Source organism: Falco punctatus (assembly GCF_963210335.1).
Source record: "Falco punctatus genome assembly, chromosome: 8".
Classification (NCBI taxonomy): Eukaryota; Metazoa; Chordata; class Aves; order Falconiformes; family Falconidae; genus Falco; species Falco punctatus.
In genome coordinates this window covers 15,591,681-15,603,454 of record NC_137588.1, presented here as the reverse complement: position 1 = coordinate 15,603,454, position 11,774 = coordinate 15,591,681, and the positions used below count along the sequence as shown (strand labels likewise).

General features: G+C 41.1%; 1 protein-coding gene across 1 annotated transcript; it reads left to right on the top strand.

Moving 5' to 3' along the window:
• The first annotated feature begins 6,486 nt into the window (after nucleotides 1-6,486).
• CTLA4 (cytotoxic T-lymphocyte associated protein 4) lies at nucleotides 6,487-10,792 on the top strand. Its single transcript, XM_080400318.1, has 4 exons — nucleotides 6,487-6,773; nucleotides 7,956-8,306; nucleotides 8,801-8,910; nucleotides 9,823-10,792. The coding sequence occupies exons 1-4, from the start codon at nucleotides 6,716-6,718 to the stop codon at nucleotides 9,919-9,921; spliced, it is 618 nt and encodes a 205-aa protein (XP_080256444.1). The 5' UTR covers nucleotides 6,487-6,715; the 3' UTR covers nucleotides 9,922-10,792.
• Nucleotides 10,793-11,774: the final 982 nt, after the last annotated feature.

The window sequence follows — 11,774 nt, the reverse complement described above, 5'->3', positions numbered from 1 at the left end:
TCACCACACACACACACACACACACACACACACACCCCCTCACATCTGGCCTCTCTGATATTTCAGGGTTTTGTTTTCATACTTAGCTCTGGTAGGGACTTCAGGAAAGGGGAATTGCTAAGTCCTAGAAATGTGGTTTCAAGTACTTTGGGAAGGCTAGGGAGTTTGAGTTATCACTAATGCAATGATAAGGCTTTGTACATGAGATCAGATTCTGTGGTGAAGAGTAGGTGATCAACAAATCCTGCAGCTGATACATTTTTGGAAGGTACAGGACCTGCCTTTATTCTGCTGACTCATATGATGCCAGCCACAAACCCAGCACTTGGCTACAACATCCCATTTGCAGAGAGGTCTGGGTTATGGGGTGACAGTTATTTTTGTGACAACTACACTTCAAAAGCAAGGAAATCCTTGTAAAATCTGGGATTTATTCTACAATCCTCTGCCAGGAATTCCTTATCTTTGTTTTACAGAACCTGCAGCCTATGATTAAACACATATTCTGATGCAAACACACAATCCTTGCACTCATCCCTAAACTTTCAGTAACATGGTGGCTACAGACCAAAGAGAAACAGATTGAGTGTATCACTTCCATACATCAGGGCATCAACCCTATGGAGCTTAAACATAATTCCCAGGAACAGACTCTCTGACAAGCTCTGAATACACAATCTGTGATAAAGCCACTATTCATTCTATGATTTGTGTAGATAAAACTGCAAGGGAAGGGGCAAGGAGAAGGTGTGGGAAGCAGAAAAGCAAGGCAAGGTTATAGCAAGGAGGGATTCTGAAGTGGTCCCCATCCCTCAGTGCTGTGTTTCCATACCACCCTGCTCTGTCATACAAATTTTAAAGAGCATTATTGACAGGGATGCAGGTGATGCACTATGATCTTTACTAAAACGTGTTTTCATTTGTAAGTGGCTTCTGGGCTGGTTTTGTCTGGGAATATGCTTCATTCACAGCCTAACAGTGACATCTGAAAGCACTGAAAAGCTACATATACCCTTCACTCACCCAGCCACTCATATTTCTGCCCAAAACATTCTTTCCCCTCTCATTTCTCTATCTCCATCTCATCATGAGCCCTCTGAGATTTCCACACTGAAGTTGTTTTCCTAAGATGTCCACCAAGGCTTGTGGCTTCTGTTCCCAAACTTGGTGTGCCCCTGGGAAGAGATGCATACTTGTGCTGTAGTTCAGAGACCGGTTCCCGCACAGGCAAATCAGACCGAATGTGGATGTGGTTGAACGTGACAAAACACCTTCGGAGAAGCCTCAGCCCATGATCACTATTCATCTCATCTGCTGAAACATTCTCTTTGCTGGCATTGGCAACTTTTGGCTCACTGCTATGTATTCAAAATGTTACTGTGAATCTGTCAATTTGAACACCTTGTCATTCTCTTTGTGCCTGTCTGCTGGCTTCCCCCATCTGATATATTACTAAGTTTCCTTCCCTCATTTAATTTAATTTAATTTCATTTAATTTCCTTTTCCAACCCATCCCATTCTATCAGCTCTCATTCACTCTTCAGAAATGGCCTCCACACTTTGATTGGCAAACAAAGCTGATCTTCATCACCCACTTGTCATCAATTCAAAGAGGTGCTTTAGAATGTGCTCCATGCCATCCCTTGGATGAACTTCCTACCGTCAACTTAAGAAAATGCCTTTCCTTGTCAGGTCTCCTGTCTTTCAAATATTTGGATTCTCTGTATGTCCACTTAGCTGGAGCACTATCTCCTTTATGTAAACTTCTTTGAGTCCTTTGCTTTATAAACGTTACATATAAAGGTTTAATTCTAGGTTTTCCAGGAGTCCTGCTTTGACCTTGTAGTTTGAAATGCTATAAATTAAACAAACAAACAAACAAACAAACTCAGGGACTTAATTAGCCCTGTGAATACTGGAAGTAGGCTCTTAAGCTATATACCACACATGAATTACGTTCCTCATCTGTACCCTTTAAAAATATTTGTTATGCATCTCATTTGTGAGGAGACAGCACTCCTTACATGTCTTCAGCAAAGCTTTATAATGATTTATTCTTGTGTCCCACATCAAATGCAAACTTCTCTACTCTCAGACTCAGAGACTATCAGAAATACAGCTACATTTTGCTCTTTCTCCTTTTCCCAATGCTTTAAGAAACAAAGGGAAGCAGAAGTAAAATCTTTCTTCAGTATGTCTCCACAGCTGCAGCTCCTCATGGGGTATACTTAACTGCTTATTTTTAGGCTTGAGGTGTTCCTTTCATTCTTTTTTGCTTATTCTTGAAAAAAGACTAGCTCTCCATGCTCACTCTAGGATGAAGATGTCTGCTTTATTCTGTGTTCACTCCCAAGTGATTGGCCTATTAACAGGAGGTTTGTGGTGCTCTGCTTTGGAAAGCTCTTTCCTTAAATGTAAGTCCTTAAACAACTGCCAAGATACTTCTGTGTTCAAATTCCTCCTAAAATCTCACCCTTGCCACAATCCCGTACAGGAAACTGGAGAAGAGTAAGGAAGCTGGTGCATAAAGACCTTTTGCCTGTGTTGCTTCTCAGTTGTGTCTCTTTATTTCCTCTTACTTCTGTCTGATTCCATATAGTCTCAGATCTTACATTTTGACTGCAGGCTGCACAGGGAGGGGGCAACACGTTCACACAGGCAGGGGTCCTTGTTGCGATTAGAGCATGTATGGAGTGTTACAAGAAACATGGAGCAAACCCAGCCAGGTAAGGGCTACAACGCAGACCTTCATGGCTGCAAACTGTTAGTGTGAAAAGTTGGGAGGCAATTTTCCCTCTGTGCTAGATAACTATAGATGCCCTGAATTTCAGGAAAGCCTGTTGGATATAATCAACTTTACAGTAGGGGAAACTAAGCTTAGATGCTAAAAAAAGAAATATCAACAATTGTAGCACAAAGAAAACAAATGCTTACACATCCACCCACACCTCAGATCCTTCTGGGCAATCTGCTGGTCAGCAGAAGTGCACAAGAAGACCAACCCCATGTGCCCTGAGAAGTTGAGGAAGGACAATTCCTCAGCTAAGTGCTGCCCTCACCTCTGCTGAGGCTGGACTGAGGACCCAGGCTCAGAACTAGAGAGCAGCATCTGCAGATCCAAGTTAGAACCTGACAGAAAGGCCACATTTCTGAGTAACTTAAAATTATCAGTGGTTTTCTGGTGTGAATTGTGGTTCCTTCAGGAACCAAGACTGATCCACCAAACTTGGTCATATCTACTTACACTAATCAAATTTTAGTCCTTTAATGGTAATGAAACAATATTTTTCCAGTCAGTGTGTTATTTCCTTTTCTCTTTACCTATTGTTTTGTAGAAAAGATTTTTTCTTCAACCATGCCACTTAGAGGTCTGGATTTTTTTTTCAAATGACAGTGTATTTCAAAACCCCAATAGGTTTGTGGCAAACTAACATGGTAAAAATGTGAACTGTTTAACATAATAAGACATGATCTCACATTCTGAGTTTAACAAAATATCCTGAAACCAGATACTTATGCAAATGATAAGCTTCTCTTCTCCCCATTACATCTCAAGTAATTCACCAGGCAAGTTCCTGTCACAGAAGAAAAAACATGGGCAGCATGAGACAGGCTTTAAAGTGTGAAAATAATTTTGTGCATAATAACATTTTGCAATGGGAATTCTGACAGGGTGTCTGTGGGAAGGTTTGCCCTAACAAGCATTCAATGAAGAAAAGGAATTCAAATCTCTAAAATGTGAGCAACTAACCCAAAATGAGAAAGAAACGTACACGAGAAACCTAGTTATTTAACTTACAAGCAGTCTGACTAATCACACTAGAGTAGTCTAGCATTCAGTGTAAATCGCACGTCCCTCTCTGAGTGAAGTTCAAAAAGGCTGTGACACCTGAACCACTCCTAAGCTGATTCCTCAGTTGAAGGCTCTGTGGCTTTAGAGCTGCAAGGCCCTCAGTCCCCTCCCCTGCTCCCACACTTTGATATGGCAGCATATGCAGAGTATAAAGGTTTCCTGTGACCTGGGGATCAGTATTACCCCTAAGAACAAAGTGTACTATAATATAAACATGTGTGTTAAAGGGAAGATATATCTTATACTGAGCTTTGGGACGTATGTTGGAGATGGCCTGAGGAATATCCTTCCTGAAAGACCTTCTGAATCTCAAAGTCAAAGAGAGGGGCTTTCTTTCACCCTTTCCCTTGCCCTGGCCTTAGACTATGTGTCAGGTTCCAATTATGGGGAAAGGGTGGAAGAAAAAAGTTCTCAAGATAAGGAAGTCAAGGCAGGAAGATACCAAACTACACAGACAAGACGGTGCAGTAACTATAGGTACTATGGCTGTAGCCCACAAAGCATGGCTGTGATATACAGGGAAGGTACACTCGGCAGAAGTCCAGAGATTCCTCATCAGCTGGACTAGCTAGAAGAGGGGCACAACAGACAGAAAAGGTGTCCACAGCAATTCTTGTGGACCTTGTTTTAGGAGGAACTCATTTTGTTACCAATATCTTGCTCCAATGCCGTAACTGAGCTGGGAAGGATGGGAGCAGTGAAGGAGAGACCTTATTTGGGACAAGATCTCCATTTTACTGGATCATCCATTTGCTATATGCATATATTAACTCAATATCCAAAGTCTTATTAGCAAGGATAGAGGGCACCATAGCAAGGTGATGTCTATCCATTGGGAGGGCAACACTCTGGGCTCACCTCAGGCTGCCCTGGCTGTGAAGACAGAAATGACTTAAAGAGACTCCACAGGGAGATGTATTGTGCCTTACTTAGAAGGCTAATCGTCATAGCATGATTCTTTTAAGGAGGATCAAGGGTAAAAAGTAAGAAGTGGGTGATCTGAAAAGCCACCCTGAGAACAAAACAGTTCAGGAAACAAGATGAATACCACTGGAAACAGTTTGCTAGAGTGGTCTCACTTGCCAGAGGGGAGCACCAGAGTGCTATCTCTCACTGTAGCTGTAGAAGATACTGTGGCTACGTGGGGCAGTGAGCACAGAGTTTTACGTGGCAATCCTTTGCAAATGTTTAGTGGTTAATTGCACCATCAATTTGCAGTCTTAGTCAATTATCAGGAGATGACATTATGGTTGATGAGGATCAAATGCATCATTTGTTTATACAAAACCCAAGCCCAAAAGGTACATAAGGTAGGTAATTTGGTTAGTGCTCTGGATATGAAAATGTCAGGCATAACCTGGTAAATTCATGCCATAAATCTCACTGATATTCTGGTACATGATGTTGCAATAGCATTTATTTAATATTAAATTTAATATTAAAATTTATTTAAGCTTTTCTAACCAGTAATACAATATGGGCCTGATACAATTATTAGGGTGCAGTTTTTAATTTTCCTGTAGCTATATTTTTATTTATCATCAATTCTGTTTTGAATGCTAGTTAAAATCTAATTGACTATAAATCTGCCATGGCAAACAATTTTGCATCACCTAAGTGTGGAAGCAGTAAATATATTTATATCACTAGGTACTGATATGATTTCAGGATCAAATATTTATCCTGTATCTTTGTATCGGGCAAGCTACTGTTCAAGAACTAATGCTGTTAGTTTTTGTAGGTCACAGTCCGAAAGAAGGTCTTTGCAATCTACTAGATCTACATATCAAAATGAAAAAGCACCTTCTAAAAGACCTTCTCAAAGTGTGTGGGGAAAAAATATGACCTTCCGTGTAACTGAAGTGTAACTTCATTTTTATGAAATTCTTTAGGCAATGATTCATGGATATGATAGTCTATATCACATATAGATATGACAGATATATGACATAAAAAAGCAAAATTATTTTCAGACCTTACATGATTTTTCAAAGGCCAATGGGTGAAAACTGTTTCACTGAGATTGAAGATGACACAGGTGCTCTAAGCAGAGATAGCAATAATCAAAGCTCCTGCAGAGTTTGTCATCTGATGATGTCAAGGTACTTAGACAGTAAAATCCGTAGTACAGATGTGGAAGTCATTAGCTATAGACCTAGATAATTTTTTCTTGGAAACAGGAATGCCTGAAGAAGCTGGGTTATGATTCAAGTCACATTTCTGATATGAAAAGATGAAGTAATTTCAAATGTAATCAGTATTTTGAAGGGGGCAGCAATTTCTAAACATCAAAAGCACTAACATTAAAGCAAGCAAAGCAATTGGGGGTGGAGGAAAGTCCTCCATAAAAAAGCTAGCTCACACTGATTCACTGTGCCACATTAGGCAATAGTTCTGTGTGTGTTGTCCTAGTAGGAAATACCTGATGATTGCTAAAATATTAAATGCTATGATTGTGCAAGCTGGCAGCACCAAAGGGCCTGAACTGCTCTATTGGATGATTACCTTTCCTCCCCCAATTCTTAAAGCAGAATGGATGGCAGTTTCAGATTGAATATGTATTTTCCATCTGCTGAAGAGTTGTTTTTGTTCATGCTGTTTGAGGTTAACTGTGCACGTACTAATCAAACCCACTATTTCCTTTCTCGTAAAACCAAAACAAAGCTTCATATTACTTTCAGGTACAGCATCTGAGATCAAAGCTATATATATACACACTGACTCTGTGTGGGTTCAAACATTTCGAAGATTCAGTATCCTGAAAGGTGTCGCCTCTTTTCCAATCCTGAGAGTTCCAGTTTGTCTTAAAGTCTGAAGGCACCAGCCACCTTCAGCCCCTTCAGCATCTGTTCCAGCACAGGAATGCTCTCAATATTGGTCACCGTGGGCTTTCTCTGCACAGCTACTGCCATTGCCGAAGGTGGGTAGATGAAGGAGGCAAGGTAGCTGGGGGTGTCTAAATTTTCTCAGTTTCACATCTTTGCAGGATGTGGACTGGGTACAACAGGGAGAGGGAGATGACATTGGACCCCTCCATAGCATAGTCTGGGAACAAGGTCTTGGGGCACTACAAGGTATCTGGAAAACCAGACACAGACTTTAGAGCAGTAGCACCTGTAGAGAAGCTGGGCGGGATTCACAGTAGCTCAGGGAGGAAGAAAGATTTTGATAAACCAGGCCCTGGGAGTGAAGTTGTTGGCAGCTGGTAACATGGGTGTAGAGGTTTGAATGGATGGAGAAATTCTGCTCCTCTTCATCCCAATTTCTCACACTGCAGAACTGAAGAAGATAAGCCGTGCCCCAAAATGGACTGATATAAAATGAAATTGAACAAATAATACTGAGTCTTCACATCTTATTAAAGCAAAAGTCAGTGCCTTCCCATTGTGCAGCAAGATAGAGTATACAAGTTGTAAAAAGCAGTCAGCAGGGATGTACATGGTTACACTAGTTTTCCTTTAAGATTTGTAAGAATTTTTTTTCAGCACATTTATCAGGCTTTGCTTTATCAGTGTTGCCATACTGTGACTTGGGGATAGCTCGTTAAAATTGTGGAGCAAAAAGATCAGAAACAGAAATATGCAAACAGGTTTTCCATTCAGTTTTACTGTTACACTAATGGTTCTGTTCCATGTTCCATATAGGATGTCAACCTGTTTGTTTCTAAACATGCTTACTTCTACCAGGTAGAACTTGTTGTTTAAATCCTAATTTCAAATTTCAAATTTCAGCTTTACCACCTGAAGTCTATTTTTTTACTTTCTTATATGTATTAAAAAGTTTGTGTTGAGGAAAACTGAAGCATGCAGGTCACTGCTTTAGTAAGTGGGCCAAATTACCTACTATTTAAACAACAAGTAATTGCTGAGATTTATGGTATTATTTATAGTAATGAAAGCACTTCTTGAGCTTTAAGTATCTTAATGTAATACCTACGTGAATTGTGGTCTTGGAGTCCTTTTTTTGGAAGGATTTAGCAGCATTTCTAGGAATTACTCATAGATAATAGGAGGTGGTAGGACTCCCTGTTGTGCAGGTTTCAAGTAAATGACTGCAGATCATTTCTTGACAGTTCACTTACCGTCATGCTCTTTACTTACAGTAATGGAAGTGACTCAGCCAGCAATGGTGCTGGCCAACAGGCAAGGAGTCGCCACCTTGGTGTGTAAATACAAGCACATTGGGAATGCAAAGGAAATTCGAGTGACGCTGCTTAAACAGACAGGTGACCAGCTCACTGAAATTTGTGCTTCAACCTACACAACGGAGTTTAAAATGTTCAGTGTGGAAGAGGTCATTCAGTGCCACGTTAGCCCTAGTCGAAACAATGTGACCCTCACCCTCACTGGCCTGCAAGCTAATGATACTGGTCTTTACATCTGCAAGATGGAACGGATGTACCCTCCACCCTATTTTATGAACAAGGGAAATGGGACACATCTCTATGTCATTGGTAAGCCAAGCAGCTTTACATTACTGTGATAGTCCCATGTTAAGGGAGTTGCTATTATGTCTCAGGGGTCTTCAAAGTTCTATTTGTAAGAAGTGAGGCTGAACACTGATTCAGGCTCCGAGAAACATGATTAGCTCTTATTCCTTTCAGGTCTCCCTGCACACACCTAGAGCAGACATAGTCGTACCCATGCAATGTATTTAGCAATATATGGACACTTGACAGCATAAGCAATACCATACAGTGTGCATGTATGTCTAGGCAGTTAGGTATCTAAGTGCAGAAACAGTGGAGAGTAAGGTGTATGTTCTTCTGCAGATAAGCCTGTTGTCATTGGAAGTTGAGTGGTGGGCAGAGACTCAGAGCTCAGTCCTGGTGGTATCCTGGGGTAGCATATGCTGCAGAAAAGCAGGGCGGAGGCTGACTTATTGACTCTAGGGGCTTTCTCATGAGGGTTATGTGTAATATGACTTGTGTGATATCATATGTTTTAGATCCAGAACCTTGTCCAGACACTGCCATATATCTCTGGGTATTAGGAGCTACTGCCTCAGGATTTTTCCTTTACAGTATTGTCATCTCAGCCATTCTCATGGCCAAAGTGGTAAGTCCCATTAACTCAGCCCCATGCTGCTAATAACACTCCTTTGTGTGATGAGGGCAAGGAGAGAGAAATGAGAACAGGGAAGAACACTGGGAACAGGCACACTGGGATGCTTCTTTTTACTACTGCAAAAATCTGGTTACAGTAATGCAAAACAAGAGAACTTGCTGGAGCTGCTATTTAGATTTGTTTGTGGCTCATTTGTGTTGCCAGAGTACCAGAAAGCAGTCAGCTTCCACCAGCTGGACTGACCCTTGGCTTAGGTTTGTGTGCTTAGAACAGGTTGGAGTCCTGGATGCTTCTGGGATCAAAGGCAACAGTCTCCACATGTACTCTGATTTCACAACTGATTCATACAAATCCCCAGGATCTGGTTTTTGCTTTTCTCACCATTCACGTCTGCACAAAGCAAATTTAAAGAGTTTTCCCCTTGTGATGGGAGGGAATTGTAACTTACAGCATTTTTAAGTTCATAGCTAGAAATGTCGGCACAAAGACAAAGGCATGAGAAATGTAAGCCTGCGCTGCCTCCTTCCATGGGGGTCCGCAGATGCCAAAGCTTAAAACCAAACCGTATCCCTGTCCAATATTTTTCAATCAGCCCTTGTCCCTAGGAGCTAAATTTAACTGTCCAGTGTGAACACTCCTCGTTTTGAACCAACAATGAACTCTGCAGCAGGAGCATCTTCAAAGGGCTAAATTAATGGCAGAAGCTTGGTTTTTTGCTAAATTGCCCCTGTAAGTCCCGATTCTCCCTCAAATGTCTCAGTGGGTCTTCTATGAAGAGGGGTGACAGGGAAAGGTGTCTAGAATACCTTCTACTCACTAAAGCATTGGTTTTCTCTAAAATGTGCTGGTCAATGATTATGCTGTGATAATTTGTTTATTTTACTGTCTTGCCATATCTTATAGATAAAGAGAAGACGATGTCTTACTACTGGGGTCTATGTGAAAATGCCTTCTGAAAAACTAGAGAAAAAAGTGATTCCATTCCACATCACTGTTAACTGAAACAAGGAAAGAGAGAAACCATTTCCTGGCTGGGATGGAGAGTCTTCTAATTCACTTAAGCTAAAGAAATAAAATTAATTGTCTTATTACAAAGGTGTACGGGAAGGAGAGACAACATTCTTTGTAACTTCTATGGTTTGGAGGAGAATAAATAGTTTATGCATTAATATTCCAAGGTTAGCCCTGTCACATAAAAATGGCTACATTAGGCCATTGATTCTTTGAGTTGTATTGTACCAATATATAGTCTCTCTCTATATATGTATAGCATTAAGAGCTATTGCTGTTGCAGCTGAGCATCTTACTGTCAAATTTCACCATGTCCACTGATTAACTGAAATGCAAACACTATTACGACAGAGGTTTGTGTGTCATTGCAAAGCTAATCCTATAGGTCTGAGGGGCAGAGGCGGGAGAGCACACTAATGTACAAAGGAATGTCGACTTGTTTCCCTGCATTGCTATTTATTGGTTCCATTTCTGACATTAGTGCTCTGCACTTCCACAGAGGCATCACCGTAGGCTGGCACTGATGACACTGCTGCTCTAAAAGCCTGATCTCAGCTCCTTTCCCTGGCATCGTGTCCCAGCGGTGCCGTACTGGAGTTGACATTAATGATATCTGAGCCAGTGCTGACAGCTCAGTTGGAGATAAAGGCTGCCAGCAGAAGCCCTCTTAGGCTGCTGTTGAGAGGATGTTCAAGCTCTGCTGGGGCCTTGTGTTTTACAAATGCTAAATTAGCATCTATCCAAAAGGCAGAAGTATGTTGCTGTGTTTAACTGAGTCTATTTTCCATGAAAATACCAACAGTGTATAATCTTGTTTATTAGTTATGTACCATTCAATAAAAACCTTGAAGCTTTGCCCAAATTCAATTTCATTTCTTATTCACCATTCTCAGAAGAAACAGGAAGTGGCTACATGTTAGAAAGCAGTGAAGACAAGATGAACCTTTCCCCTCTGACCCTGTGTTTTGCCCTTCTGAGGGAGCCTGTGTACTCATGCCAGACCTCACTTTCTCAGCTCTCCTCCTCAGGGGGCTGCCATAAAAATCTGTCAAGTCATCTATTTTTCTAGTTAGAGCTGCTGTGATGTGATTCAGAGATGCTACCAATCACCTTCTCACTTCCAGCCAAGTTACTTACTTGCAGAAGGTAGTTGTAACGACTTTGACAGCATCTCCTGTGCACGTTTATACAAAAAGCTAGTCCTAGTTTCAAATCCTGTTTTCTTTGCACCTCTGTGACACTCTCACTCACTAAATGTTAGCTGACACACAAAGCTGCTAGAGCTTAAAACAATTTTAGCATTCTCAGGTACTGCCTATTACTCTGCCTCTTTGCTATCAACATTTCACCTTGCAGCCCAAAAACTTGGCAGCATGTTTCACTCTGTTTCATAGCTGTGAATCCATCTTCTTGGCTCCATAACTGTGAACCCAAAACTCACAGCCCTCTATGTCATTCCTGCAGTGGCAGCAGCTCCCAGAACACCAGATCTCATTGATTTTTTGGTTCATTTTTCCCCTCTTGCCACCTCATCTGGCACCACCTCCAACTGTACAAATAAACATTCACATTCTCGATTTGCCAATGTTTGCAGGTACTAACTGCTCTCTCAGTGTTGACCTACAATTGTAGTGCATTAAGTAAAAGTAGCATCTGATGACATATCCCTTTTCTGAAGGCGTTTCAGTATTCTGACATCAATCTGAGATTTTTCCCCTAATTTTCCACTAACCTGGTGTTTTGGGGATAAAAAAATGGTCAAAGGTCACACATCTGATGTCACTGCAAAATGACTGAATTTCAGCCTATTCAAGTGGAGCCTGCTCAGAGAAATTTGTTCCATG